Raw genomic sequence first — 24,053 nt, forward strand, 5'->3', positions numbered from 1 at the left:
ACCTTAGCTTAAAGAGTTGGACAACCTGACTCTCGTCTACACTTGTACCTTTTTCAAGCTAACCGAAAAGGCAGATGGCGTTGAAAAAAGGGTCCCTTTGCCGCCTTTAAAAAATCGGGCGGTGACGGCGATAAATTATTTTCTGCCCGAACTAGCAAAATCGCATTGGTCTGTGGTTCCCCGTCTCGCCCGCCAAATCTGTATTGCTCCGTTTTGCGACTCAATCTTTTTTCCTCTCTGCCTTTTCTTCTTCTCTCCATCAACCAAAAAAAAAACAGGATTCAACAGTTTTAACCCTCCGTTACACTCAATAATTCTTCAAAATGAGCGGCGATAAGATGGATGTCGAGATTGCTGAGCAAAAGATGAATTCTATGGAGCATAGCGAGCAGCATTACTTCAAGAGGTCAGTTCGCTCAGCTCTACAAGAGAATCATTGCATACTAACTGTACCGACATAGCTACGATCACCATGGTACGAACAACCACTGAAGCTACATAGCCATTTGAAAGAATAACACTGACATATTATTGCTCTACGATAGGTATCCACGAGGAGATGTTGGTATGTAGCTCCCCTCCCCCACAGTCCTTGCGCTGCTGTACGGGCACTGGCTGACCAGGTTTTCTATAACTGCAGAAAGATGAGGTCCGCACACGATCGTACATGAACGCTATCATGCAAAACAAGCACATTTTTAAGGACAAGGTGGTCCTTGATGTTGGCTGTGGTACGGCCATTCTCTCCATGTACGTGCGAAACGAGATCCTCCAAAAGCCCCTCGTTATGCCCCGCGCTTGGGGAACGACAGCACATCCCACCTTTGCAACATGCGATGTTCTCTATAACCCGACGAAACATTAAATGAACTCGAATTGACGGAAATTATTCACAGGTTCGCCGCTAAGGCTGGTGCCAAACATGTTATTGGTGTGGATATGTCCACCATCATCTTCAAGGCCCGTGAGATCGTCAAGGTTAACGGTCTTTCCGACAAGATCACCCTTCTTCAGGGCAAGATGGAGGAGGTCGAGCTGCCTTTCCCCAAGGTTGATATCATCATCTCAGAGTGGATGGGCTACTTCCTTCTATATGAGTCCATGCTCGACACCGTTCTTTACGCCCGAGACACTTATCTCCAGAAGGATGGCTTGATCTTCCCTGACAAGGCCACTATCTTCTTCGCTGGTATTGAGGATGGCGATTACAAGGAGGACAAGATTGAGTGTAAGTGACTACCGTGCTTTGACTCTCGGTTCAGAAGTTTATTTGCTAACACCGTCTTAGTCTGGAACGATGTTTATGGCTTCGACTACACCCCCCTCAAGGCCACTGCTCTCTCCGAGCCCCTCGTTGATACCGTCGAGGTCAAGGCCGCTGTCACCGAACCCACCGCCGTCCTCACGCTCGATCTTTACAAGTGCACCACAGACGATTTGGCTTTCCAGGTCCCCTTCAAGCTCTCTGTTACCCGCGATGACTTCGTCCACGCCCTGGTCTCGTGGTTCGACATCGACTTCACCGCCTGCCACAAGCCCATCCGCTTCTCCACTGGCCCACATACCAAGTACACCCACTGGAAGCAGACCGTCTTCTACTTCGAGGATGTTCTCACCGTCCAGCAGGGCGAGCAGATTGCTCTCAACCTTGATGTCCGACCCAACTCCAAGAACAGACGTGATCTTGACATCAAGATCTCCTACGAGTTGGAAACTGAGGATGCCAACCGTGCCTCCAAGGGTGCGCTTGAGTACCGCATGTGCTAAAAGGCTTCTATATAAGACGGTGCCAATTTCTTGCTAATGATGACACGAGAAGTAAAAAAAAGACATCTAAGGGTTAAAAAGGAGACCCAGGGAGCAAGGAGATAGACACTTGCGGAAACTTGGGATCTGTGTATAAGGAGGACGGCGTCTTGCATCTTACACGGGGTAAACATTGCTGCTAGATACAAACATAGGAGAGAGAAAACAACATAATCGCGAGGGATGGCGTAGTGAGTTGACGACCCGTTATGAGTGATACCACAAAAACAGCACTCCGGAGTTACCTAGTCAAAGATCTTTTGGTTTAATATCTAGTCTTTCGTCCTGACCCTGTGTGATCTCATTGACTATGTGAAACTGCAATAGCAAGACCATCTATTGACCGATAAAGTAATGAGATTTCATTCATCGTTAAATTGGACTGAGCATCCCGCTTCTTGTCCTTTGGCTAATCCTGACCTGGGCTTGATAACCCATTTTTGGGAAACCTTTCTTGTTTCTTTTCCTTCCTTCTTTGTAGACACCCACTTCCCCACACATACTATGTTGGGTACGTTTCTCCTTTTATCCCCGAGTTATTTTATGCGATTCCATTTTCACCTAACCAGGGTATACTTAAGAACCAAACTGCTTCACGATTTGAGCGACCTTGTTAGCGAGTTCATCAGCCTCGGAGCGAGTAGCAGCCTCAGCATAGACACGGCACGCGTTCTCAGTACCACTGGCTCTAGCAAAGGATCGGGCACTAGTGTACTTCTTAACACACTGGTCGATCTCATCCTGAGCACCCACAGGGTGGCTGAGGCGCCGCTCAGCATCCGTGGTCTGGAACAGGTCCTTGTTGCCAACTTCAACGCGAACAAGACGGTTAGGGAGGTCATTGTAGGTCATGGCCCAATCTTTGAGAGTCCAGCCCTTGTGGGCGAGAATGACTTCAACCATGAGCATATCGGAAATAGCATCGCCAACAGTCTGGTTGATGAGATCGCTGACGGCAGCGAGGGTGTCGAGAGCATCCTTCTGGGCAGGAGACTGAGGCTCGGTCTCACGGAAAGCACGGATGGCCTCCTGAGAGAAGACAACAGTACCGTGACCATTAGCCTCGAAGTAAACACCAACGTCGAACTGACAAGCAGCGTGGTGCAAATGCTTCACACCAGTAGGAGTGAAGACGACGGGAAGCTGAAGGTGCTTCTCAATATAGTTCGTGCTGGCACCGTTGGCATAGGCGGTCTGAACAACGCCAATACGGAGGTCATCAGCAAGGCCGGCAGATCGAACGAGGTCACCAATGAAAGAGGCATTGAGAGAAGAAATACGATCGCCATCGAGCATGAAGAAGCCTGTCTCAGGATCGACCCAGTAGTAAATCAGACGATCGGCATCACCATCGAGAGAGCAGCATCGGGCGCCGGGGACGGGCTTCGGGCTGGGAGGGGCTCGCTGCTTCGTCTTGACGAAGTCCGCTCCAGACTAAGAGAATAAATGTCAGCTATTGCGACTGGCAGCCGAAGATCTGAAGTGTACTTACATCGAGGTTCAGAACCTCGGGCCGGAGGACGTCATCGTTAACAACCTTGATGTCGATGGTACCTTGAGGCAAGACCTTGAGGAACTCAGAGAGCTTGGGACCTCCAACACCGTTGGCGCAATCCACGATAAGCTGTCCCTGGGGCTTGCGGCCTCGAAGAGCGCGAGTAAAAGCCTCGGACATTTTCTCGTAGTAACCCTGCTCGCTAACCTTGCCATAGGCCTTAGGGGTGCCCTCGGTGTTGACGCATCGGGTCAGGTAGTGAAGCTGGGGGGTGGTGAGGATCTTGTAGTCGGTGTACTCTGTGTTGGTAGCCTCGAAAGCATCGGCGAGGGCAGCAACGAGGGAGTGGCCTGAAGGACGAGTGTCACGGCCATAGATGACGCGGCCAGGAGAGGAGAGATCAATCTTAAGCTGAGAAGCCAGAGCCTTGTAGTTGTCGAGAAGCTCCTGATCAGAAGGAGAATTAACGAGCTTGGTAGCATAAGTCTCCCACTCCTGTTCAAGCATCTCGCCCATGGGGTCAACGATCTTGACACCATTGTCGACAGCTGGGTTGTGGCTAGCAGTGATCATGACACCAATGGCCTGGCCATTGAGCTTACGGCTTCGAAGACCAGACAGGAGACCGACACGGAACGAAACACCATCAAGAAGATCGGCCTTCATACGGAACCCCGCAGTGCCATATTTGTAGACATGGTTAGGCACAATAGGGTGTTTTGCCGAAGCGGCGAGAAACTTGTCGTCAGACATTCTACGATTTCTTTTCGAGAAAAATTAATGGTGCAGTTTATGAGATGAAAGAATGAAAGACCAGAGAAGACAAGACACAGGCGGGAGGAAACGAGAAAGATGGAGCTCGCGAGTCCCTTTTGAAACAAATCGAGGCCTCCGCAGTGACGACCTGGCGGGGGACCTTCCAGAGGGCACCTCAGCATACGAGGGGTACCTAAATGAGGTAACAGTGCTTACCTACTGCAAGGGTCTACAGTGCATTGTCTACCTGTTTATGCAAACCAGCCACTGCACTTTCATCCTACAAGCTGAGCAGAGCTTAGCTTAGCTTAAAGGCAACGGGCTATGAGATGGGCTATGGAGAGGTCTTCTCGGCGGTCAAAAATACTTTTTTATACCGCTTCAATCGAATGGTTTCTATGAGGTGCTAAAAACAGACACAAGACTCTCAGATGTGCCCCACCCGATGCCCAGAGCTATGTATGGTGCTGTACGCAGGTGGGGGTTGTACCTGGTTTAATTGGGTGCATCGCTCAGCGCCTTACCCGCCACAATTTTGTTGGTGCAGGGCCTCACGTCAGCCTACAGGCTACCTTAGGAGTTCACCTCGGGCATGTATGTTTCTCTCACCTCAAGATCTCTCACCGCCCAATGACCCTGTAGGAGCGAAAGAGGCACGTGATCTCGTGTCAAGTCTCCACACCCACTTCAGGCAACGCGAGGCTCTCGACGCGTCATTTTCACGACATACAAAGACGAGGACAACATTGACGAGCTCGGATTTGGGCGGACTGCCGCTCGTCTTGTATTGCATTTTGATTGCCAAATTCTGGGATATCTAAAGAATTGCCCCTTTTGAGGCCTTCAGTTGTGCAGCTGAAGGGTGACGGCAACATGGATGATGCCGATTCGGCCAACCCGCAGCTGCTGGCTTGGGTCAAAGAATGGCTCGATCTGGCGCGCGAACGCAATTCGAAAGGTGTTACAACTTACAGAACTGCTTATAATTCGTTAAAAGCATGTCCAATCACCTTTGAACACCCTGCACAGTTGCAGCAGCTCAAAGGTTTCGGCCCCAAACTCTGTGAACGCCTTGAGCAGCAATTAAAGAAACTCTGCGAACAAAATGGCCTGCCTATGCCCCCACACCCCAGGTCTCGTAAGGCGGTACCAGTTGCTGGAGTCGACAATGGCGAGAGCTCTTCAAGGCCTGCCAAAAAAGCACGGAAGCCTAAAGCATATGTTCCTGCTTTACGCTCTGGAGCCTTTGCCTTAGTAGTTGGCCTTTCTACATTGGATGAAGACTCTTCTGTTGGAATGACAAAGGCGGAACTCATCGAAGTTGCACAACTGCATTGCGACTCATCTTTCTCAGCTCCTAGCGACCCTACCAAATTTTACACTGCCTGGAACTCGATGAAAACTTTGCTGCAAAAGGAATTGGTGTACGAAAGAGGACGACCTCTACGGAGATACGCCTTAACTGATGAAGGATGGGAAGTTGCAAAACGTATAAAAGACACTGAGCACTGGCAGGCCGAGAATGGAAGAGCTAAAGACCCGACTTCAGCACAGCCTGTTAATCCAGTTTGCCAACCAAAATCCAATCATAGGCCTAGGTCGCCTTCGATTGAAATTTTCGAACCGGCGAAAGCGCCTTCAGAATACCAAAACGTTGTGTCTGATGGCCCAACAGTGTCGGACGACAATTCGTTGCCAAATTTTACACCAATTCGACTACCTCCGGGATCCTTTACTGTTAACTTAGTGCTAGACGTTCGCGAGGTCAGAGCGAAGACTGATCGCGATTACATGCAAGAGGAGCTTGCAAAACTGGGCGCAAAACCCATCATGCGCAGTATGGAACTTGGAGATGCCCAGTGGATCGCAAAATGCCATGATCCAAATCTGCTCGTATCACAAGGTGCTGAGGGCGATGAGGTCATTTTGGACTGGATTGTTGAAAGGAAACGCCTTGATGACCTGATTGGGAGTATCAAGGATGGCAGATTCCACGAGCAAAAGTTTCGTCTGCAGCGATCAGGTGTGAGGAAAGTTATTTACATCATCGAAGAGATCTCCATGGACCCGGAAGTAACATCTAGATATACCGAAGCCGTCCGGTCAGCCATTGCCTCCACACAAGTAGTCAATGGCTACTTTGTGAAGAGGACGGCAAAAATGGACGACACAGTCAGGTATCTTGCTCGCATGACAGCGATGCTGAAGCGGACATACGAGAGCAAACCACTCAACGTCATTCCTACCAAAATTCTTACATCTCAGAATTATCTTCCTCTGCTAAAGCACCTGAGAGAATCTATATCTCCAGACTGGTATATCACTTATCCCGCCTTTTCGTCACTTGCATCCAAGTCAGAGTCTATAACCCTGCGAGACGTATTTTTGAAAATGCTTATGACCACCAAGGGCGTCACGGGAGAAAGAGCGCTCGAGATTCAGAAGCGTTGGAAAACTCCATATGATTTTGTCAAGGGTTTTGAGGCCTGCGGAAGTGGCGAACAGGGGCTGAAACGCAAACGCGAGCTGGTCTTTAGTCAGACAAGTCATCTTGTCGGACGAAAGAAGTTTACCAAGGCTTTGAGCACCAAAATTGCAGAAGTCTGGGGTGATGCATGATAGTTTTGTATACGTGCGAGGAGACGAACGTGTACGGATATTGGGAAAGGAGGGATATTCCGATTATACTGAAAGGCAGACGGTGTCAACAGGATGGAATGACCGGTATTTCAAGGCATTTGTATTAAAGCGTTGGTGGTATCAAGCCGATAGGATCCATGAGCATGGTGATACCCAGGATTATGAGAAATACGAACCTAAACCTTTAATGATGAAATCTATTAGCCTCATGGCTTTCCGCCGAATCCCTGGGCCACGATTCTCTCAACGATCTTCTCAATAAAGGGAAACGAGGCAGCAGCTCCAGGTTCCGAGCCAACAACACCGCCCAGAGACTTCTCTGCATACTTGGCCATCATATCAACCTCAACATTGACAGTGTCACCCTTCTTCTTCTGCGCCACGACAACCCTCTCTTGGGTGTACGCAATCAGCATAACCTCCCACCATGCTTCATCATCGTTGACCTTGGTGACAGTCAAGCTTGTGCCATCGATGGCGATAAAACCCTTGTACACAATGTACCGCAGCATATCCTTGCGGGCTGGTTGGAACCGGAAGGTCAAGGCATTGCCATCCTTCTCAACAGAGAGGATCTCGGCAGTAGTGTCGACATGACCCTGAACAAAGTGGCCGCCCATGCGGGTATCAGCCCGAACAGCACGCTCAAGGTTGACGTTACTGCCCTCCTTGAGATCGCCTAAGTTGGTGATGCGTAGAGTTTCGGGGGCAACGCCAATGGTGAAAGCCTCGGGGGTGAAGGATGTGACTGTAAGGCAGACGCCGTTGACAGAAATGGAGTCGCCGTCATGGCAGTCTGAGAGGAGCTTTGAGCCAGAAGGAATGGAAATGGTCAGAGAGGTGCCTCCTGTTGAGTCATTGGTGTTGAGGTTGGAGACAACTAGAAGCATGTGAGTGAGTGAGTATCTAATATTGAAGTGAACATAACGAACCTCCCACTTCTTCAACAATTCCGGTAAACATGATGGGAATATATGATTTGATGCCTGGGTCAGCGATGTTGAATAGGTAGGATTATATATCGAAGTTAACGGAAAGTCTACAGGTAACAAGCAATGACAAATGCTTAATGAGTCGGATGGGTACTGATGCTATTCCACTCTGCCCCGCGGCCCGCGAATGCCCCGCACTGGCTCTGAAAGAAATACCGGGACAGCTTTGGGTTCTGATGCTTTATTGCCGCACAAGCATATCGATTTCGTAAAACTGTATTCAGAGTGGTAAAGTAGTTCCTTAGAAGCCCATTTGCCTAATCATCCGGCTTAATAAACCTGCCAATCCGAATACTCATGACGGTTCGTGTCAGCCTCCCATGTTACCAGGCGGGGTGGCATTCTGTCAATCTCTGCCCCTCAGTCTTCAACGAAGTGCCTGGCTTTGAAAAAAGAAAGTGATAGCAATGTAAATGGTGAGACGTCAGCAGAGCACCTGGCTGGCACACGAAAATGGAAATTGCATTTAGTTTATCACCATTTGTCAACTCTTGCCTGGAGAGGGAGAGACAATAATCAAAAACCAAGATTCTTGGCTGGCTTCCCTCATGGGTCGTTATCGATAAGACCCGCCTAAATTTTTCAGTTTCCCACTCAACACCAAGGCACAAGCTTCTGACAGAACAAGACTGTCCATTAGCTACACAATATCTCGTTTAAAACTCTTGCAGCAGTCGCTATTTGACTGGATCTCACACCCCGATATCTGACCGTGGCTCACATATAGCCTTATAGAATACTACTGCATCATTACTTCTTCTAGAAGCGTCGACATATCTCATATCAATCACACACCCCGCCTCATAGCATCATGGCGCCCTCGAGACCTGACGCTAAAAAGACGAACCCGGACATCGCAAGACTCCTTGTCGATGCGCAAACTCAGCTCGAGGTCGGAAAATTAGAAGAGGCTGCCACGCTTGCCCAGCAGGCCCTTGATGCTACCGGTCAGGGCGGCGACTTTGAGCTCAGTGCTGCCAATCTTCTAGGCACAATTTTTGTCGAGTCCGGCGACATTGACGAGGCGCGAGCCGCGTTTGAGCGCGCAGTCTTTCTTGATGAAGATGGTACCGCAGATGAGAAGATTGGTGGAGGTCCTGAGAAGTTCCTGCTGCTTGCACAGCTTAGCGAGGAGGGTGGCCTCGATAGTGTGCAATGGTATGAGCGAGGTGCTACCGCTCTTCGAAAGCAGATCGCAGTCCTGAGCGAGCTCCGATCGCCAACCCCTGAGCAAAGGACCACCCTTCAAGAGAAGCAACACAAGCTCGGAGGAGTCCTGTGCGCTGTGGCTGAAGTGTACATGACCGATCTGTCATGGGAACCTGATGCCGAGTCACGTTGTGAGACTCTTATCACTGAGGCTATGCTCCTCGCCCCTGCTGCGCCAGAGACATGGCAAACAGTCGCCAATGTTAGAATCTCACAGAGCCGCGCCAACGAAGCCCAGACAGCTCTGCGCAGAAGTCTCGAGCTGTGGCAGAAACTCCCTCCTCAGCACCCTGATGTTCCCGAATTCCCCACCAGAATTGCGCTTGCTCGTTTGTTGATGGAGACTGAATTGGAAGATGAGGCATTGAGTGTGCTGGAGCGACTTGTTACAGATGACGACACAAGTGTTGAGGCATGGTACTTAGGTGGTTGGTGCCTATATATCACCGGCGAAAAGCTCAAGACTACTGCCTCAAAGCCATGGAACGACGAAGCCAAGGTCAGCGAGGAATGGAAGGGATCATGGAAGTCATCGCGGCAGTGGCTTATGCAGTGCTTGAAACTGTATCAACAGCAGGATTACGAAGATGAGCGCCTGGGTGAGCATGCCAAGGAATTGCTATCAGAGATCAACAAGGAGCTTGGCGAGCCAGCTGATGGTGAGGAAGATGACTGGGAGGATGCCAGCGATGGCGCAGAGGAAGACGCTGAAATGCAAGGTTGATGACTTTATGCAAGGACAGAGAAATTGGACACGTGAGCATTACGTATGGCGTTTAGGAACAAAAAATGGGCATATCTAGAAGAAATCTTGTTGCCTCTAGTTATAGTTAAAACTGGATGGTCCAGACCCAAGTCTATATCATCATGGCAGTACTAGGCCTCTCAAGGCCTGTCGTAGCCAACCAAGACCAGATAAATCCGTGGCAACATCCATCGTCTCATGCCGTAGTAAGCTGTTCGCCTTTTTGTATCAGTTCCCAAGCCCAAACTCCAAGTAATGCATGCTTGTTATATGCCACCTTATGCGGCCTCAACTTTAAGTTTCTCGATACCCTCGACAGGCATGTCGTCCTCTTCCTCTTCACCCTTACCAGCAAGACCCCTCTCCCAGAGCTGTCTACCCGTCATGCGGGCGGGTTCCTTGGTCTTCGCTTTCTTCAGCTCAGCAAGACGCTCGTCTTCCTCCTGCTGCCTCTTCTCCTCCATCTCCTTCAAGAAGCCCTCACGCCACTTCAAAAATGTCTCGGGCGTAACAGCTGTGCCGTGAAATTTCTTGTTCTCCTCTGCCTCAGCAGCCAGCGCAGCTTCCTCATGTGCCTTTGTGATGACGTCCTTGCGCTCTTGGACAAGCTGCTCGGCATTATCCTTCAGTGTTGATACGATTGCAAAGACCATGGCCATTCCGAGGTTTTCTTGAATGGTGTCGTCGAGACTGGCAAGGAGCTGGTCGCGGTCTTCTGCAATGTTGAAGTGTTCGTGGGGTGTGGCATTTGGAGGAGCGAGGATGTCGAGATGAGGTGGCTTTTCGGGATAATCTTCTGGATATCTCACTTGGAGAAGTATGGTAGGAGGATCTTGATCTTCTTCACCTGGAATGTCTAACGCGACTGATACTCTAAACTCGGTTTCAGAGATATCTACAGCAATGGTTAGGCAAAAAAGACAACATGTTTTTTCAGCAGCAGATTTGTACCTGTGATTTCATCAGGGAAAATAGATTCAAGCACTTCGCGCTCTTCGATCTGATCTTCTCGCCCCATTTTGGCGGGCTGTCTTCGGGAGCCTTTATAACTGTAAAATGTTACTTTTGATAGAGCCGAATGACGAGAGTCCCAAGAGTCCTCATGGGAGTGGGGAGGTTTACAGGCCGCGGGGTGTAAGGCGGAACAGGTTTAGTGTCTCGTTGACCGCCCGGCATTTCTAAATACTCTACCGTCCGTGTTAGTCATGGGCGGCTCACACTCTGACTTCTAATTTACTGGACGATTAGGTATATATCTCATCTTCAATCGATGGCTTCTCAAGACATGGTCCGAATTTATATCATTGAAATCTCACGGACCTCGTGGACGTACTTGTGGACTTCAGTATATTACTCTGTCTTGTTCATCTCCTTGCTTCGTCACGCTTCAATCAATCCTATTGTTGCTCAGCTTCCCCCACATTCATATGCGCCAGGTGAAACTTGATGCAATACCCACTATCCAATGACCTCAAAGCTCCCGTTTCCTTGCATATTGATCTTAGAGATACCGACCGGCCCGATCAATATTCGTCCCAGTCACAGAGCGGGACTATGGGCTCGTTACCCGTTAATCCCTTTGCTGCCAGTCTTACAGCTCGGCCATCAAGGTAACTCTGATAGGGTGCCTTGGGGATTCGCTTCTGGTTGTCCTCCCATAGTTGATATTCGACAGCTTGCCAAACTTGGAGTTGGTCCATAAAGTTCCCTCGCGGCTTCACCTTTCGCCTTGCCCTGACTTCAGCGATAATGACGTCCAAACTCAGTTGTCGTTGACGCATCAGATATGCTATTGCAACGGAAGCTGATCGGGACATCCCAAGGCGACAATGGATCAATACATTCGATTCTCGCGCCGAATCTTCGCTTTCGATGGTTGAAGCCGTGTCAGGGTCGAATTCTTCTGAGATAAAAGAAGATGGCGACCGCAGTGAACCGTGACGATCTAGTTGTAGGTCGATAAAGTCGCAGATGTCGTCTAATAAGCAGAGGATGTCCATCGTTGAATTATCAAGGCAAGGCACAAATAGATGGCACTCTTGGGGGACAATTTGCCTGTTTTTGGGACTCTCCCATTTCGAATATGGGCCGTCCAAGAGGGAGACTATTGCTGTGATGTTGTGATGGCGAAGAACATTGCGATTCATGGAACTTGCAACATTCCCAACAAACAGATTAGGGGCAACCTGAGAAATTGATGGGGAGTCCATATTATCTGTGATTGATGAGAGTCGGCTCTTTTTAGTTTCAATTGACTCTGGAAAGTGAAAGTTGATCGTACTCAGATCACCAACGCCGGAGCCGGGAACGTGCTGCATTGCACTTATGCAGACCCCTCACATGCAGAGGCTACTTCAGTGGCAACTCACAGGACTTCAATGCCTGTTATATTGTGCGATAAGTTCATTGTGGCACCGAATATCCTTGGATTCCTGGGCCTATGAACGTGTTTCAGTCAACGGACGTATAATATGAGGCTGGACTCGGTAGTATATCAACTGCAGTCGGGATATGCAATTTTCAACCCAGGGGAGCGAAATAGTATTATCATGTTAATTGGACAAGGTTTTCTGCATCAAGATTCCTTCAAATACGATTGTATTCGCTTTTGATCTGTGGTCCCCGTACTATTAGTTGGTGCTGAACTCGCCGTCAGACACTTCATCTAGCGCTCAAGAGACATCGTCACATCCAATCTTTCTAGTTACCAATTATTACAGTCTTCAGCACCCGGGATCTCTTATTTGTCTAGAACTACTCTCTTGTGATTCATTTCTAGACTGCAACTCGAGACCATATGCCCAGCTCGAAGAGATCACAGGTAAGAAACTCGTTAAGACAAATATATAACCACCCAGCATGAATATCAACTGGGACTTATTTAGCATTTAATACATCACAACAAAACCGAGGTGTCTTTGTTTCAAGCTCGTTAGTGTAAGAGGATGGCAAGGGGTGCACGTGACTCATAGAACCTGGATCAGAAAAATGGGACCGCTCTTATCAGTTAGCCAAGCGCGGGAGTTCAACCTTATCGCTAGAAAAAAAAGTTGCTGAACTGAATTGCGACTCTGCATCTACCCATCAAGTTCACGACAATGGCTACCAAAACCGCAGCTGTTGGCAACAAGCGAAAGTCCGCTCCTGGCGGCAAGGCCAAAACTGATTCTAAAGTTAAGAAGGCTCGACTTGATGAGACCAAAGTCCGAAAACAACCTGTTGAAGAGCCCGAGGACGATGATATGGAGGACGTTTCAGACGAGGAGGACGGCGGTGCCGAACTGAGTGAACAGGCTCCTCAGAAGTCTTCGAATGGTGCTCAAAACGGAAAGAACTTTGAGCGAGGTATGCTATTTTGTAGATACTGCACGCGCGCCTGGCCAATGCTAACTGTTCTCCTAGGCCAAACTTCACGCGAATCCCATGCTAAACAAAAGCAGCTCGCCCAAGAGCGCAAGGCCGCTAAGCCTCTTGCTGACGAAGTTCAACGCACAAAGAAGCTGTGGGAACGGCTGCGACGAAAGTCTCACGTTCCCAAGGAGGAGCGACAGACATTGGTCGACGAACTATTCACCATCATCACGGGTCGCATTAAGGACTTCGTCCTCAAGCACGATGCTGTGCGAGCTGTTCAAACCGCCATCAAATACGCCTCACCCGAGCAGAGGAAGCAGATTGCCCGTGAGCTGAAGGGTACATATGCTCAGCTTGCTGAGAGTCGATATGCCAAGTTCTTGATCGGAAAGCTTCTTGTCCAGAACGATGAGGAGATCCGCGATATCATTATCCCCGAATTTTACGGCCGTGTCCGAAAGATGATCAACCACGCCGAGGCATCATGGATTCTCGACGATATTTACCGAGGCGTTGCGACAAAGGAGCAAAAGGCCATTCTTCTCCGCGAGTGGTACGGTCCCGAGTTCTCTCTTAAGGAGCTCACCAAGGACACGGAGCCCACTGCCGACCTCAAGACTATCCTGGAAGCTGAGCCCAGCAAGCGCAGCCCCATTATGAAGAGTCTGGTTGACATGATCGGCTCTCTTGTCAACAAGAAGATGACCGGTTTCACTATGCTCCATGATGCCATGTTCCAGTACTTCTCCAACACCCAGGTCGGCACGGAAGAGTTCACCGAGTTCTTCGAGATGGTCAAGGGCGACGAGAGCGGAGATTTGTTGAAGAACATGGCTTTCACTCGTAATGGCGCCAAGCTCACATGTCTGCTTCTTGCCCATGGCTCCTCAAAGGACCGAAAGCAGATTCTCAAGACTTATAAGGACACCTACCTCCTTATGTCCGGCGATATTTGGGCCCACCTTATCCTCCTTACCGCCTACGACGTCGTCGATGACACCAAACTGACTGCCAAGACCATCTTTCCCGAACTCATCGGCGAAGGCGAGAACATCGCCCAGAATGTTGTCGCAACAGCCAACAACCCCTTTGCCAGGTCAACGATTCTCTACCTTTTCGAGGGATTAGCCAAGAGCCTTTTCCCTTCTAGCCAATCATTCGATGTCGAGCTTCTCAAGGAGGTTCACGAGATCCGGAAGACAACAAGTAAGAAAGATGAGGACATTCGACGCAACGAACTCATTACTGCTGTTTCTCCCCAGCTCATCACCGCCATCGCAGAGGCACCCACTGAGCTGACCGCGACCGCTTTTGGCTGCCAGTTCATTACCGACGTTCTTCTCTCGGGAGTTGGTGAAAAGCAAGCTGCTCTTGAGGCCATTGCTCAATCAGCCAGCGGTGACCCCAGCCAGGAGCCAGCCGAAGACGATCTCCAACCCCAGATCCACATTTCACGGACACCTCACGGCGCTCGCATGCTCAAGTCGTTAATCCAAGGGGGCAAATATGACAAAGCAGCTGGCAAGATCATCCCTGTAGACCCTCCTCTGGAGTTCTCCAACACTCTCTATCCCGTCATCAAGGAACACATCATGGACTGGGCCACCGGCCCCGGCTCATTTGTTGTTGTGGGTCTTCTTGAGGCCCGTGACTTCAGTGAGGTTGATGCGCTCAAGAAAACACTCAAGAAGAACAAGAAGATTCTTGAGAAGGCTGCGACAGAAGAGACAGCTGAGCAGAAGGCGGCACGTGAGGCTCAGGAAACTGCGCCTAAGGGAGTTAAGAAGGGTAAGAAGAAGGGCGACAAGCCTGTTGGTAATGCTGGTAGCAAGCTTTTGTTGGAGAAGTTGTAAAGCACAGTTTGAAGATATTGGACAATGGATAGAGATGAGGTGCTTTATTTATCATATATCAGGCGTATAAAACTAGGGTGTTTTTGACAATGATATCACGGACTATGATATGCTGCTTATCCATTTTCTGACTGCCCATTGCAGCCAAGTGATCAGCACTGATTTTCATCGAATATTGCGAGCACGATGAAACGATGCACGAAGTACTGTTTTCATTTCACCATTACGAAGGAGATGCGCCAGGCAATCATTGGCTGCCTTGGGTTGGTGCAGTGCAACGATGTACACAACTAACGGTTACAGTATTGCGCCGCAAGGGTCACACATGGCAGTGACGGTTTTATCTGCCTGTATCTTGATGAGGCTTCCACAATACGGGCTCTTTGGGACGTAGGGCTTGTAAGGAATGGACTGTGGTGTAGGTGCGTAAAGAAGTGGGAGGACACCATGGAATGGAAATTGTCATATACATACTTACATCTGGATGCTAACCCACCTTCTACGTATATCACTCGAGTGTGCTTTGGGCGACTTCTTTGTGCTTTACAGAAGAGTGCCTGGCCGTTGAATATAGTGGCCTTTCAAAGGTGTTGCGTAACTCTGTGTTGCCATGGCAGTTAGAAGTGTTACAGTGATCCAACGTTTCATACTACCTTGCCTAGGTGTGAAGATCAATTAATGGCTTTAGATTTCTGTGAGGCATCCAGAGTTCAGGAGGAGACTGGGGCAACTGGGCTGCCAATCTTTTCACTAGCAGATGGGTTATAGGCACAGAGCAATACCACCGAACCATGATAAATCGAGTATGTTTATGTTAGCTTGACTTGAGTATATTCAAACCTATCACACTCCTCGGCTCCCACGAGGTGTGTTCGTGATCTGATGATTCGCAAACTGTTGCACGGGGGAGGTACTTATTTGCTACAAAACAATCGTCACTCAGCTATAGGAGGTACCTTAGCCATTTGTTAAGGTACGCTGTGAGTATACCCAAGTACCTCTTTGTAATATGGCTTTTGATCGTGATTTTTAAGTGGCCGTGATGGAGGAAGTTTGGCCGACAGCTGTTGGCAGCTGGCAACTGACAAACTTCCTTTGCCTCCGCCCCCTTTCCTTCTCATTGTATCAGGCGGAACCCGCCAAAACGCGCGCAACGTCACAAATGCAATCGTTTCATTTCTCCTCGATTCTCTGCTTTCTTCTCTTCTTCCTTGATTTTCGTTCGTTTGTGTGCTTTTCTATCAAGTCGGCGGTAATATCATCCACCTTTTTAGGAGCAGAGTAACAGAATCTTGCGTAGGTACTTACCTTCTTCTCCCCAGATTCACGGAGACTGCGATACTATATCAAACGAAACTGCTTGGGGTGGCTACAAACGCAAACCAATATCATACTCAACAGGGAGCGAAACCCAGGCAGACAAATATTCTTTTCTTCCTCTCGACTGCCCGTTTGCTTCTCTTGCTATACTGTGTTTGCCGATATGGCCACAAGCCTACAATCTCGCCATGGAAAAGAATGCCGCGCTGACAAGGCATACCACGAATGTAGTTACTTCGACTTTGAGTTTAAAGGCTGCTGCTCTCACAATCCATGCATCAGGCCTCGTGGCTGTCGCGACGACGATTCTTCAGACCACGGTTCGTGGGTAACTCGCGACATGTCAGACACCGAGAGCAGTGCTTCAGAGACCACTGTTATTGAGAGTGTCATAGATGTGAGGTCTGCTGTTGGGAGCATTTTCACTGCGAGCTTTCCTTCAGATGACTCTGACACCGAAAGCACTCTCGTGACTCGAAGACGGCCCTCTTCCCACACCAGCATGGACGACGATACTGAGAACGACGCTTCGCCTCGTAGACATTCACACTCGAAGACTATGACAGACTCGGGTACTACTCGCACAATCCCTAACTCGATTCGAATTACGGTGACCAAGAATACGGTTATATTCACCAGCAAGCTGCCTTCCAGCAGCACATCCATTGAATCAATCACCGAGACCGCAGTCGATACAATCCCAACCGCCTCCTCCCAGAGTACGCCGGCCCAGATCCCCACAGAGACAGAAGCCTCGAGCCTTTCAACAGATGATAGTGACTCTGGAGGTCCTTCCATTGGTCTCATTGTAGGAGGCGTGGTTGGGGGTGTTGCGGCTCTAGCTCTTATAGTTCTCGTTGTGATTATTCTTCGTCATCGCAAGGATACCAACGAGCAACTTGATAGTGCTGATATGCCCTACAACAACTTTGATGAGAAGGAGGAAAAGAGTTACCTCAGCCGGATGTTGTCACGCAGCACCAACAGGGGAGGCACCGATCCGTTTGCGCCATTTGGAGGTACGTCTCGTCGATATGCACCATCAGAGTCATCATCAGAAGTGACCGACTCTTTTCCGAAACAAACACTAAAACTACTCTGCAGGCCGTATCGACAGAGTAGACGATCCCCTCCGCCCACCCACTGGCACTTTTGAGATGGATGCCACAGAAAACGTTGTTCATGAGCTTCCGACAGCCACTTTCAGCGACGCCCAAGCAAATGAGTCTCAGACAGGAGGTCATGCGGCTGCCGGCCAGCCAGGCCGTCCTTTCCAAAATGGACCTGCCGCAGCACCTGAATATCCCCCGGCGACTATGTATCCTGTTGACCCTCGGGCCAACCTCAACGCCACTCTTGAAGATCGCCAACAAAAACAGTTTGTCAACCACTGGAATCAGTATAAAGCCCTGGGAGAGGGTGCGCATCAAGGATAATGAATTTTATGGAAGTCTCGAGGGTTCAGGTGTTGTTCACAATTGACGAGGTCAATATCACAAGCATTTTCTGGCGTCGTGCGGAGAATGAATGCTTTGCATTCTCCCTTTCTTTTTGTACAATATGACTCGCTAGTTGGAAGTCGAATACTACCTATAAGTAGGTTGCAACAATCAGAAGGTGGCGCGCAGATCTGAGCGATGTGAAAGCCCCTCTCATCACCGTATCGACATGCAGATTCTCTTATTGGACAACGACAGCACACACTCGGTAGTTGAATCTTTCCCGCCTGCGGCCCGCTCCACGGGGCTGAATCGGGCGATTTTCCGTTCCTGCTGTATCACCTCACTGCTTGCTTACGGGGGACAGCTGACCATCGGCTTACTATGCCTTTCCAGATGATGACAACCATTCAATTCGAGCTTACTATATGTCGAGGACTTCTGTACTGTACATAACCCCCGCTGCTACCTTGCAGGATACGCAAGTCGACCAATCTGGGCTGATGTCTGACTGTACATACATTACCAGTCATAGCTTGGACTAGTTTCACCACAAGTGCCTCGTTCTCGACAGGGACCTATCACGACACTTGTATCCTGCACAATGTCCTGCCAAGATGAGGGGTGATGGTATATCGAGCCTATATGGGTTCACCGACCAAGACACAACAGGTTGTGGCTTCAGCTGGGCTCAGATACGGCAGCAAGCAGGGAGAATCTGACAGGTGGGTACGAGGCAGTGTGCGAGCAACCAGCCTGCCAGCCCAGCATTGCAATTATAAAAGACCCGTCAAGAGACTGCTACCTTGACCGCAATGATTTAGCCCAGGCTCGAGCATTTCGTACTATCCCTTCTCAGTAGCACCACTGATCAGCATGCCTTCTCAACCACAATCCAAACAAGTTTTCCTTCCGCTCGAGGATGGCTCGCACCACGAAGCAAAAGAAGATGCATTTGCAGCCCCCAAACGCATCATCATTTGCTGCGATGGTACTTGGCAGTCCTCGGTGTCAGGCCTGAAGAACATCCCGTCAAACGTTACAAGACTTGCTCGTTCAATTGCTCGTAGCGGCAAGGACAAAGACGAGAAAGTATGGCAGCAAGTAGTTTACTACGATGCCGGCATTGGAACAGGAGACCTGGGTCAAGCAGAGGCCAATCGGCAGGGAGGTGCTGGCATTGGCTTTGTGGGCAACGTTATTGAAGCCTACAACTTCATCGTCCTGAACTACAATATTGGTGACGAGATCTTTTGCTTTGGCTTCTCTCGAGGAGCTTATACCGCTCGTGCAGTCGCAGGTCTCGTCACTGATATTGGTATTGTCTGTCCCAAGGATCTGCAAGATTTCCCTGACCTTTACGCCCTGTACCAGAAGAATCCTGATGGTTTCCATTTCCGTAAGTCGCAAGCTTACATGGAATGGGTTAACGGTGTGCCATCCAAAAAGGAGGCTAATGGGGGATCACAAATTCAGTCTCAATGGGACAGTCCTCCTCATCATGATGCCCCTGAGTCGTCCAGATTCGTCAAGGTTGTTGGTGTTTTTGACACTGTTGGAAGCTTGGGTATCCCCGATTTACCCTGGACTCGTTTCAATCTCAAGTTCCTCGAGAAGGCCGTCGGGATCGCTGACCCTGGTTTTCACAACATTCATCTAAGTCCTTGTTAGTAACCCCTCTCGCAATTCATACGCTCAGAACTGACAACTTCGCAGACATTCAGCATGCTTACCATGCTTTGGCTCTGGATGAACATCGAGCACCCTTCTCGCCCAGCCTTTGGCACTTCCCAGCCAGCAAGGACCATAGCCCTCCCAAGCCTGCTAAGGATGTGGAGCAGCTTTGGTCCGACTGGGAGAAGATATACAAGAGCTCCAGCGCAACAAAAAAGCAGCTAGAAGATGCATGGGGTGCTGTAGTTGATGGCGAGATGTATGAACATCTGCGGGGCAATAAATCAGAACTATTGCAAGTATGGTTCCCAGGCGTGCACATCAACATTGGTGGCGGGAATGATGACCTCCTTACTGAGAAGAAGAGCGATCTCGAGCGTAAGTTCTTGCATCTTTGAGCTGCTGGGTGTGCACTGACAAGCATAGAAATCGCACTGATCTCATTCGCCTGGATGTGTGAGCAAGTCGCTCCTTATTTGCAGTTCGTCGAAGACGGTAGCTTGGGCGACCTTGGCAAATCAGCAGTCCAAGACCGCTACAACCTCCTCAAGCCACTCCTAACTAATATTCAAAACGGAGATGAGAAGGACTACGGCCCTGGGCCATTGTCTAGCCGCATCGCAGCCTCCTTGGACCGCACAGGTATCAAGAAAGCAGACGTTCGTAAGATCCCAGAAGAGACAGTCAGCGGCTGGGCAACCGGGCCTATTGTCGACAGCTTCACCGGCGCCATGATCGCTGGAGGCTCCGTCGACAGAGTCCCTGGCAACTATACCAAGGACGACAAGGGTCGCGAGATAGGTGATACATATGAGATGATCCATCCGTGCGTCAAGTATCGCATGAGCAAAGTTCCGAGCTACAAGCCCAAAGCCCTGCGTGGCTTCGAGAGGACTGCTGATGGAGGCAAGGGATATGTGTGGACAAAGGGCAATGTTAAGATCCCGGAATTTGTGATTAAGACGGGAGATGCTTTCTCGAGGCATGTTGCGGAGCAGGATCGTAGTGCTGGCGGAAATGCTCGGGATTTCCTCAAGTCGATTGATGCGGTAGTTGTCTGAGCTGTAGTTTGACTCCTTATATATCAATTTGTTGACCAGGTCAGGCAAGTGATCTTTGTAACAATCATACGCAGTTCTAGCACACTATTACTCTATGGCACTTATCAATAATATCAATAGAGTGCATGGAGCATGTCCCTAGGAAATTCGCAATAGCACCCGTGACTCTCTGGCGTATCAGAGGCTTCCACATCACAAATGAAGCCAGCACCAAGTTCACAGGCAAACTCACAATACCAGAGCTCTACTCACCGAGATTGAAGCGAATCGATTTATTAGTCTTTTGTCATAAAACATCAGTAGTGCAAGAACAAAGTGTCCCAAGTTCTGCCCAGGTAAGGAATATGCCATCTTGATATCAAACCTGGAAAATTGCAAGGGAATCACTCTGCGTCCCCTGAATACAATATGCGGTGTCCCTTTTCCCCGCTATGCGCCTCAAATGCAAGATAGGTAATTCGTCATCCTCGAGAGTTTTATCTCCCACCTCCAAAGTCTCCCTGTCATTCTTGGTGTCAAAAATAGATACGTGATAACCAATCTGTAAAAATTACGCCGTTCTTGGACCGAAATTTCAAGTCAGATCTTGTTGCTAGGTAGGCCCTTCACCGATTCTGGAGCTTAGAGATCTCATCGAGGAGATCCTGAAGGTCCTGATCCGAAATCTTGTCGGCCAATGAAGGGATGAGTGTCTTGGCCTCGTCGGCTCCTTCACAGCACAGAGAACCTAAAGGCAGCCTGTTAGTATTTTCAAGAAATGTATAATCTTTTAGTAAGCCTGGAAACCGTACCCAGCTGTGCGCGCTCAAACTTGGCGAGGTTCTTATGTGCGCTAAGAAGGCGTTCCACAGCCTCTACGTTCTCCTTTTGAGTGAACCGCGCAAAGTTATCGAGGTAGGTCAATGTCGAGTTCAGCATCCTAGCAAGAGTCAGCCCTACCGCCCGCGATCTAACGGCCACGGGGGTTATTTACTCGGTATTGTTGACGTTCCTACGATCGTTCTTTCGTTTCGCGTGGAGGGCATTCAGAACCAGCGCAGCTTCGGAGAGCGTCAAGGTGTCGACATCTTGGAACTCGCCAAGGTTCAGAACTGCGGAAGCTTCCTCATTACCAGGAGCCGCGGGCTTGGGTCGAGAGGTGCGAGGGTGATTAACCTTCCTAGGCGCGGCAGCAGCTGGGATTTGTTGTTCATCCTCCATTGTGAGAGTAGTTGTATAGAATGCGCTGAAGCTGATTTTTCGATCGCGCAGTATTTGCGTATCTGCACTCTATGCGCGGACGTTGGAAGAAAGTTGGTGAGTGAGGGAGATTCGGATTCAGAGAAGTCGGGTGTGAATTATTGAAAGTTGAAAGACGAGCCTGGAAGAATCTAGAGATCGGAGGCTGAAAGGAAGAACAAGACAATGCAATGTACGTACCCCAGCTTAATTAGTGGGGCTGTCTTTTAGGCCAGGCACCTCCCTAAACAGAGGTACTTGCTTTCGGTGATGGAGTCGCGTGGCGGTCCCGCTGAGAGCAGCTTGTCCATCTGTCAACCTCTAAGAACGAACAACGAGATAGGAAGCTCGATGGGCCCGTATAATCGACGAAATTCATAAGCATAATCGCTATAGACTGTAAGGGTTTCCTGAACAACCGCGACTGACACTAACTCTCTCATTCACAGCTCATCTCTCCCTCATCTCTCCCTCATCTCTCCCTCATCTCTCCCTCATCTCTCCCTCATCTCTCCCTCATCTCTCCCTCATCTCTCACCCTTGTTCATGGTCTCCCATTTGATATAGATGGTTTAGTGAGCTTCAGGGCAAGCTAAACAGACTATTCATAGCCAGACAGAGACCGATCATACACGCACAAAAGGAATCATGTGAGGCCGAACACTAAACTATGATGAAGATATGTGCTAATGAGTCAGGACCGTCTTTGCTCTCATCGTCATCAACAAGGCCGGAGGTTTAGTTTACAACAAAAACTTCCACGAAGGCCTTCAACAAATCAGCACAAATGATTATCTAGTTCTCGCAGGAACATTTCACGGGTAGGTACCCCTTCAGTCTTCAAAAGCTGCCCAAATCTCTTCGCGGGCATGTCAGAACTCACATCAATCTCCAGTGTTCACGCCATTACATCTCGTCTCAATCCTGTCAAGAACCTACCAGGCGCAACACCGCCAGGAAACAGACCTGAGCCATCATCAGGCTTAGAGGTTCTTGAGACGGAAAACTTCCGCATGCAGTGCTTCAACACAATGACAGGGACAAAGTTCCTACTCTTCACCGATACAACACAAGCAAATGTCGATGTCACTATCCGCAGGATCTATGACCTCTATGCAGACTACGTCATGAAGAACCCATTCTATTCTCTTGAAATGCCTATTCGGTGTGATATTTTTGACCGGAAACTACTTTCGTACATCCGGGAGATCAATAATCGATAGACGGGTATTGGATAGATTTGCGGAGTAATCGGAATCAGCATGTATCGTAATGGCTTTAATCTTCTTGTCGTCTAAACCCCCCTAGCCTGTGTCTATTATACATTTGCTGCAATGTTGACAGAGCTGGACCGTAATCTACTATGAAGTGTCCATCTTGTCTCCGTCGCCTTTCTTTCCGCCCTTATCTTGGTCCTTGCTGCTCGATCCCTGGTTCTCATCTTCCTCCTTGACGTCGCCCAGTGAAGCCTTCTTTGCAGCTTCTTCCTCCTCACGAGCTGCCTTCTCCTGTCGAGCCTTTTCTTCTTCCATACTCATGCGTAGTGCAAGTGCGAGCTCGGGTTCCATTGCAGGGTCGAAACCGAACTCGAATTCATCATTGCTACCGCCTGCGCCTCCAGCTCCGCCAGATCCGCCTGCGTTCTCTCCGAGGAGGATGGGGGTCGAAATGAGTTGGTCGCTAAGAAGCTTGCTGCTAGGAGGAATGACGACCAAGTGGCAGCCTTCGTTGGTCTTGACGGTGTCAATAAAGAGTTGCAGCTTGTTCTTAGTGCTGTCGTCATCGAGATCGCCGAACAGGACAAAGTCGACAGAAATATTGGCTTTCTTCATCTTCTTTGCGAGCGTGGTAAGCTCTTTCTCTGATTCCTCAACGGGGGAGCAGACAAAGACTATTATTCGTTGACGCTGGGATCGGTTCTGGCGATGCTTCAAGGCAAGCTAAAGAGAGGTCAGTACATGACACCGCTATATTCAGTCGTTTTCAAGACTTACGGTAGCTACCTGGATACCCGTCTTCAGATGGGATGAGCCCCCAATCTTCTTCTTCGTCCTGTGAAGGCCCTCGAGGATCTTGCCCTGCTCAGTGGTGAGAGTCACCAGCACTTCAGGTCCTTTGCCTCCCATGCTCATCAACCCAACGGATGATTCAGGGTTTCCTTGTGTGATGGTCTGAAAGGTGATGTTGACAGCGTCGACTTGCGATTCGAATCGAGTAGGTTGATAGTCGCCATTTCTGCTGCTCTCGCTGTTGTCTACGACAACCATAACCGCCTCAAGAACCATATTGGGTGTTGTTGTTGTTGTTCAACAGCTGTGCAAATATCGTATGCAGCTATAGGAGTTTGTGGCAAGTGTGTACGTGGAGAAAGTGTTTGATATTGGTGTTGAGCTTGGTTGATGGTGAGAAGGTCAAGCTCCCAGTGTCGTAACGCAGTTCAGCCTGGCGGAGTGTAGCTCGATGATGCGAAGTAGTGCTACTTGGTTACTGC

At 49.3% G+C, this 24,053-nt stretch overlaps 13 protein-coding genes across 16 annotated transcripts; 6 read left to right on the forward strand and 7 right to left on the reverse strand.

Moving 5' to 3' along the window:
• The first annotated feature begins 82 nt into the window (after positions 1 to 82).
• Positions 83 to 2,151, forward strand: FOXG_00255 (protein arginine N-methyltransferase 1). The gene is made up of 6 exons (XM_018376489.1): positions 83 to 406; positions 462 to 475; positions 546 to 565; positions 641 to 750; positions 897 to 1,228; positions 1,289 to 2,151. The coding sequence occupies exons 1-6, from the start codon at positions 324 to 326 to the stop codon at positions 1,765 to 1,767; spliced, it is 1,038 nt and encodes a 345-aa protein (XP_018232072.1). The 5' UTR covers positions 83 to 323; the 3' UTR covers positions 1,768 to 2,151.
• FOXG_00256 (phosphoacetylglucosamine mutase) lies at positions 1,923 to 4,221 on the reverse strand. Its single transcript, XM_018376490.1, has 2 exons — positions 3,299 to 4,221; positions 1,923 to 3,240 (listed from the first exon to the last, which is right to left on the reverse strand). Exons 1-2 carry the CDS (start codon positions 4,052 to 4,054, stop codon positions 2,383 to 2,385), a joined length of 1,614 nt encoding a protein of 537 aa, XP_018232073.1. The 5' UTR covers positions 4,055 to 4,221; the 3' UTR covers positions 1,923 to 2,382.
• A 512-nt stretch (positions 4,222 to 4,733) lies between these two features.
• Positions 4,734 to 6,986, forward strand: FOXG_00257 (crossover junction endonuclease MUS81). The gene has a single exon (XM_018376491.1). The coding sequence runs from the start codon at positions 4,931 to 4,933 to the stop codon at positions 6,674 to 6,676; it is 1,746 nt and encodes a 581-aa protein (XP_018232074.1). The 5' UTR covers positions 4,734 to 4,930; the 3' UTR covers positions 6,677 to 6,986.
• FOXG_00258 (riboflavin synthase, alpha subunit) lies at positions 4,852 to 7,779 on the reverse strand. The gene is made up of 2 exons (XM_018376492.1): positions 7,630 to 7,779; positions 4,852 to 7,577 (listed from the first exon to the last, which is right to left on the reverse strand). Exons 1-2 carry the CDS (start codon positions 7,658 to 7,660, stop codon positions 6,904 to 6,906), a joined length of 705 nt encoding a protein of 234 aa, XP_018232075.1. The 5' UTR covers positions 7,661 to 7,779; the 3' UTR covers positions 4,852 to 6,903.
• Positions 7,780 to 8,284: 505 nt separating this feature from the next.
• FOXG_00259 (uncharacterized protein) lies at positions 8,285 to 10,581 on the forward strand. The gene has a single exon (XM_018376493.1). The coding sequence runs from the start codon at positions 8,501 to 8,503 to the stop codon at positions 9,620 to 9,622; it is 1,122 nt and encodes a 373-aa protein (XP_018232076.1). The 5' UTR covers positions 8,285 to 8,500; the 3' UTR covers positions 9,623 to 10,581.
• On the reverse strand, positions 8,302 to 10,765 carry FOXG_00260 (uncharacterized protein). Its single transcript, XM_018376494.1, has 2 exons — positions 10,595 to 10,765; positions 8,302 to 10,538 (listed from the first exon to the last, which is right to left on the reverse strand). Exons 1-2 carry the CDS (start codon positions 10,659 to 10,661, stop codon positions 9,922 to 9,924), a joined length of 684 nt encoding a protein of 227 aa, XP_018232077.1. The 5' UTR covers positions 10,662 to 10,765; the 3' UTR covers positions 8,302 to 9,921.
• A 103-nt stretch (positions 10,766 to 10,868) lies between these two features.
• On the reverse strand, positions 10,869 to 12,204 carry FOXG_17841 (uncharacterized protein). Its single transcript, XM_018397845.1, has one exon. The coding sequence runs from the start codon at positions 11,959 to 11,961 to the stop codon at positions 11,167 to 11,169; it is 795 nt and encodes a 264-aa protein (XP_018232078.1). The 5' UTR covers positions 11,962 to 12,204; the 3' UTR covers positions 10,869 to 11,166.
• Positions 12,205 to 12,669: 465 nt separating this feature from the next.
• Positions 12,670 to 15,011, forward strand: FOXG_00261 (uncharacterized protein). Its single transcript, XM_018376495.1, has 2 exons — positions 12,670 to 12,988; positions 13,046 to 15,011. The coding sequence occupies exons 1-2, from the start codon at positions 12,742 to 12,744 to the stop codon at positions 14,848 to 14,850; spliced, it is 2,052 nt and encodes a 683-aa protein (XP_018232079.1). The 5' UTR covers positions 12,670 to 12,741; the 3' UTR covers positions 14,851 to 15,011.
• Positions 15,012 to 16,606: 1,595 nt separating this feature from the next.
• On the reverse strand, positions 16,607 to 17,795 carry FOXG_17842 (uncharacterized protein). The gene has a single exon (XM_018397846.1). The coding sequence runs from the start codon at positions 17,595 to 17,597 to the stop codon at positions 17,127 to 17,129; it is 471 nt and encodes a 156-aa protein (XP_018232080.1). The 5' UTR covers positions 17,598 to 17,795; the 3' UTR covers positions 16,607 to 17,126.
• Positions 17,630 to 20,502, forward strand: FOXG_00263 (uncharacterized protein). 2 transcript variants are annotated; one of them, XM_018376497.1, is made up of 4 exons: positions 17,976 to 18,057; positions 18,139 to 19,275; positions 19,326 to 19,661; positions 19,710 to 20,468. In XM_018376497.1, the coding sequence occupies exons 2-4, from the start codon at positions 18,486 to 18,488 to the stop codon at positions 20,342 to 20,344; spliced, it is 1,761 nt and encodes a 586-aa protein (XP_018232082.1). In that variant the 5' UTR covers positions 17,976 to 18,057; positions 18,139 to 18,485; the 3' UTR covers positions 20,345 to 20,468. The 2 variants fall into 2 exon arrangements, with proteins under 2 accessions (XP_018232081.1, XP_018232082.1); XM_018376496.1 differs by having other exon boundaries at positions 17,630 to 19,275; positions 19,710 to 20,502.
• A 45-nt stretch (positions 20,503 to 20,547) lies between these two features.
• Positions 20,548 to 21,882, reverse strand: FOXG_00264 (DNA-directed RNA polymerase II subunit RPB4). 3 transcript variants are annotated; one of them, XM_018376499.1, is made up of 4 exons: positions 21,764 to 21,831; positions 21,318 to 21,714; positions 21,136 to 21,263; positions 20,548 to 21,071 (listed from the first exon to the last, which is right to left on the reverse strand). In XM_018376499.1, the coding sequence occupies exons 2-4, from the start codon at positions 21,542 to 21,544 to the stop codon at positions 20,950 to 20,952; spliced, it is 477 nt and encodes a 158-aa protein (XP_018232084.1). In that variant the 5' UTR covers positions 21,545 to 21,714; positions 21,764 to 21,831; the 3' UTR covers positions 20,548 to 20,949. The 3 variants fall into 3 exon arrangements, with proteins under 3 accessions (XP_018232084.1, XP_018232085.1, XP_018232083.1); XM_018376500.1 differs by having other exon boundaries at positions 21,318 to 21,704; positions 21,764 to 21,787; XM_018376498.1 differs by having other exon boundaries at positions 21,318 to 21,882.
• Positions 21,822 to 23,092, forward strand: FOXG_00265 (uncharacterized protein). Its single transcript, XM_018376501.1, has 4 exons — positions 21,822 to 21,961; positions 22,012 to 22,212; positions 22,261 to 22,383; positions 22,458 to 23,092. Coding segments are annotated over exons 2-4 (453 nt in total). The 5' UTR covers positions 21,822 to 21,961; positions 22,012 to 22,210; the 3' UTR covers positions 22,786 to 23,092.
• FOXG_00266 (26S proteasome regulatory subunit N10) lies at positions 22,690 to 24,033 on the reverse strand. Its single transcript, XM_018376502.1, has 2 exons — positions 23,557 to 24,033; positions 22,690 to 23,502 (listed from the first exon to the last, which is right to left on the reverse strand). Exons 1-2 carry the CDS (start codon positions 23,845 to 23,847, stop codon positions 22,924 to 22,926), a joined length of 870 nt encoding a protein of 289 aa, XP_018232087.1. The 5' UTR covers positions 23,848 to 24,033; the 3' UTR covers positions 22,690 to 22,923.
• Between the last annotated feature and the right edge of the window lie 20 nt (positions 24,034 to 24,053).

The sequence above is a fragment of the Fusarium oxysporum genome, chromosome 1 (assembly GCF_000149955.1).
Source record: "Fusarium oxysporum f. sp. lycopersici 4287 chromosome 1, whole genome shotgun sequence".
Taxonomy (NCBI): domain Eukaryota; kingdom Fungi; phylum Ascomycota; class Sordariomycetes; order Hypocreales; family Nectriaceae; genus Fusarium; species Fusarium oxysporum.

What these genes read in the sequence shown, in the direction of transcription:
- FOXG_00255 (XM_018376489.1), top strand. Translation starts at nt 324, where the DNA reads ATGAGCGGCGATAAGATGGATGTCGAGATTGCTGAGCAAAAGATGAAT. An exon ending in GTATCCACGAGGAGATGTTG is followed by an intron (nt 566 to 640) that starts GTATGTAGCTCC and finishes CTATAACTGCAG; the next exon opens with AAAGATGAGGTCCGCACACG. An exon ending in GGTACGGCCATTCTCTCCAT is followed by an intron (nt 751 to 896) that starts GTACGTGCGAAA and finishes AATTATTCACAG; the next exon opens with GTTCGCCGCTAAGGCTGGTG.
- FOXG_00256 (XM_018376490.1), bottom strand. Translation starts at nt 4,054, where the DNA reads ATGTCTGACGACAAGTTTCTCGCCGCTTCGGCAAAACACCCTATTGTG. An exon ending in CCGAGGTTCTGAACCTCGAT is followed by an intron (nt 3,241 to 3,298) that starts GTAAGTACACTT and finishes TTATTCTCTTAG; the next exon opens with TCTGGAGCGGACTTCGTCAA.
- FOXG_00257 (XM_018376491.1), top strand. Translation starts at nt 4,931, where the DNA reads ATGGATGATGCCGATTCGGCCAACCCGCAGCTGCTGGCTTGGGTCAAA.
- FOXG_00258 (XM_018376492.1), bottom strand. Translation starts at nt 7,660, where the DNA reads ATGTTTACCGGAATTGTTGAAGAAGTGGGAG. An exon ending in AATTGTTGAAGAAGTGGGAG is followed by an intron (nt 7,578 to 7,629) that starts GTTCGTTATGTT and finishes ACATGCTTCTAG; the next exon opens with TTGTCTCCAACCTCAACACC.
- FOXG_00259 (XM_018376493.1), top strand. Translation starts at nt 8,501, where the DNA reads ATGGCGCCCTCGAGACCTGACGCTAAAAAGACGAACCCGGACATCGCA.
- FOXG_00260 (XM_018376494.1), bottom strand. Translation starts at nt 10,661, where the DNA reads ATGGGGCGAGAAGATCAGATCGAAGAGCGCGAAGTGCTTGAATCTATT. An exon ending in TTTCCCTGATGAAATCACAG is followed by an intron (nt 10,539 to 10,594) that starts GTACAAATCTGC and finishes CCATTGCTGTAG; the next exon opens with ATATCTCTGAAACCGAGTTT.
- FOXG_17841 (XM_018397845.1), bottom strand. Translation starts at nt 11,961, where the DNA reads ATGCAGCACGTTCCCGGCTCCGGCGTTGGTGATCTGAGTACGATCAAC.
- FOXG_00261 (XM_018376495.1), top strand. Translation starts at nt 12,742, where the DNA reads ATGGCTACCAAAACCGCAGCTGTTGGCAACAAGCGAAAGTCCGCTCCT. An exon ending in CGGAAAGAACTTTGAGCGAG is followed by an intron (nt 12,989 to 13,045) that starts GTATGCTATTTT and finishes CTGTTCTCCTAG; the next exon opens with GCCAAACTTCACGCGAATCC.
- FOXG_17842 (XM_018397846.1), bottom strand. Translation starts at nt 17,597, where the DNA reads ATGCGCACCCTCTCCCAGGGCTTTATACTGATTCCAGTGGTTGACAAA.
- FOXG_00263 (XM_018376496.1), top strand. Translation starts at nt 18,486, where the DNA reads ATGCCTTCTCAACCACAATCCAAACAAGTTTTCCTTCCGCTCGAGGAT. An exon ending in CAACATTCATCTAAGTCCTT is followed by an intron (nt 19,276 to 19,325) that starts GTTAGTAACCCC and finishes ACAACTTCGCAG; the next exon opens with ACATTCAGCATGCTTACCAT. An exon ending in GAAGAAGAGCGATCTCGAGC is followed by an intron (nt 19,662 to 19,709) that starts GTAAGTTCTTGC and finishes TGACAAGCATAG; the next exon opens with AAATCGCACTGATCTCATTC.
- FOXG_00264 (XM_018376498.1), bottom strand. Translation starts at nt 21,544, where the DNA reads ATGGAGGATGAACAACAAATCCCAGCTGCTGCCGCGCCTAGGAAGGTT. An exon ending in AGGAACGTCAACAATACCGA is followed by an intron (nt 21,264 to 21,317) that starts GTAAATAACCCC and finishes GACTCTTGCTAG; the next exon opens with GATGCTGAACTCGACATTGA. An exon ending in GTTTGAGCGCGCACAGCTGG is followed by an intron (nt 21,072 to 21,135) that starts GTACGGTTTCCA and finishes GGCTGCCTTTAG; the next exon opens with GTTCTCTGTGCTGTGAAGGA.
- FOXG_00265 (XM_018376501.1), top strand. An exon ending in CTCGCAGGAACATTTCACGG is followed by an intron (nt 22,384 to 22,457) that starts GTAGGTACCCCT and finishes ATCAATCTCCAG; the next exon opens with TGTTCACGCCATTACATCTC.
- FOXG_00266 (XM_018376502.1), bottom strand. Translation starts at nt 23,847, where the DNA reads ATGGTTCTTGAGGCGGTTATGGTTGTCGTAGACAACAGCGAGAGCAGC. An exon ending in CGGGTATCCAGGTAGCTACC is followed by an intron (nt 23,503 to 23,556) that starts GTAAGTCTTGAA and finishes ACCTCTCTTTAG; the next exon opens with CTTGCCTTGAAGCATCGCCA.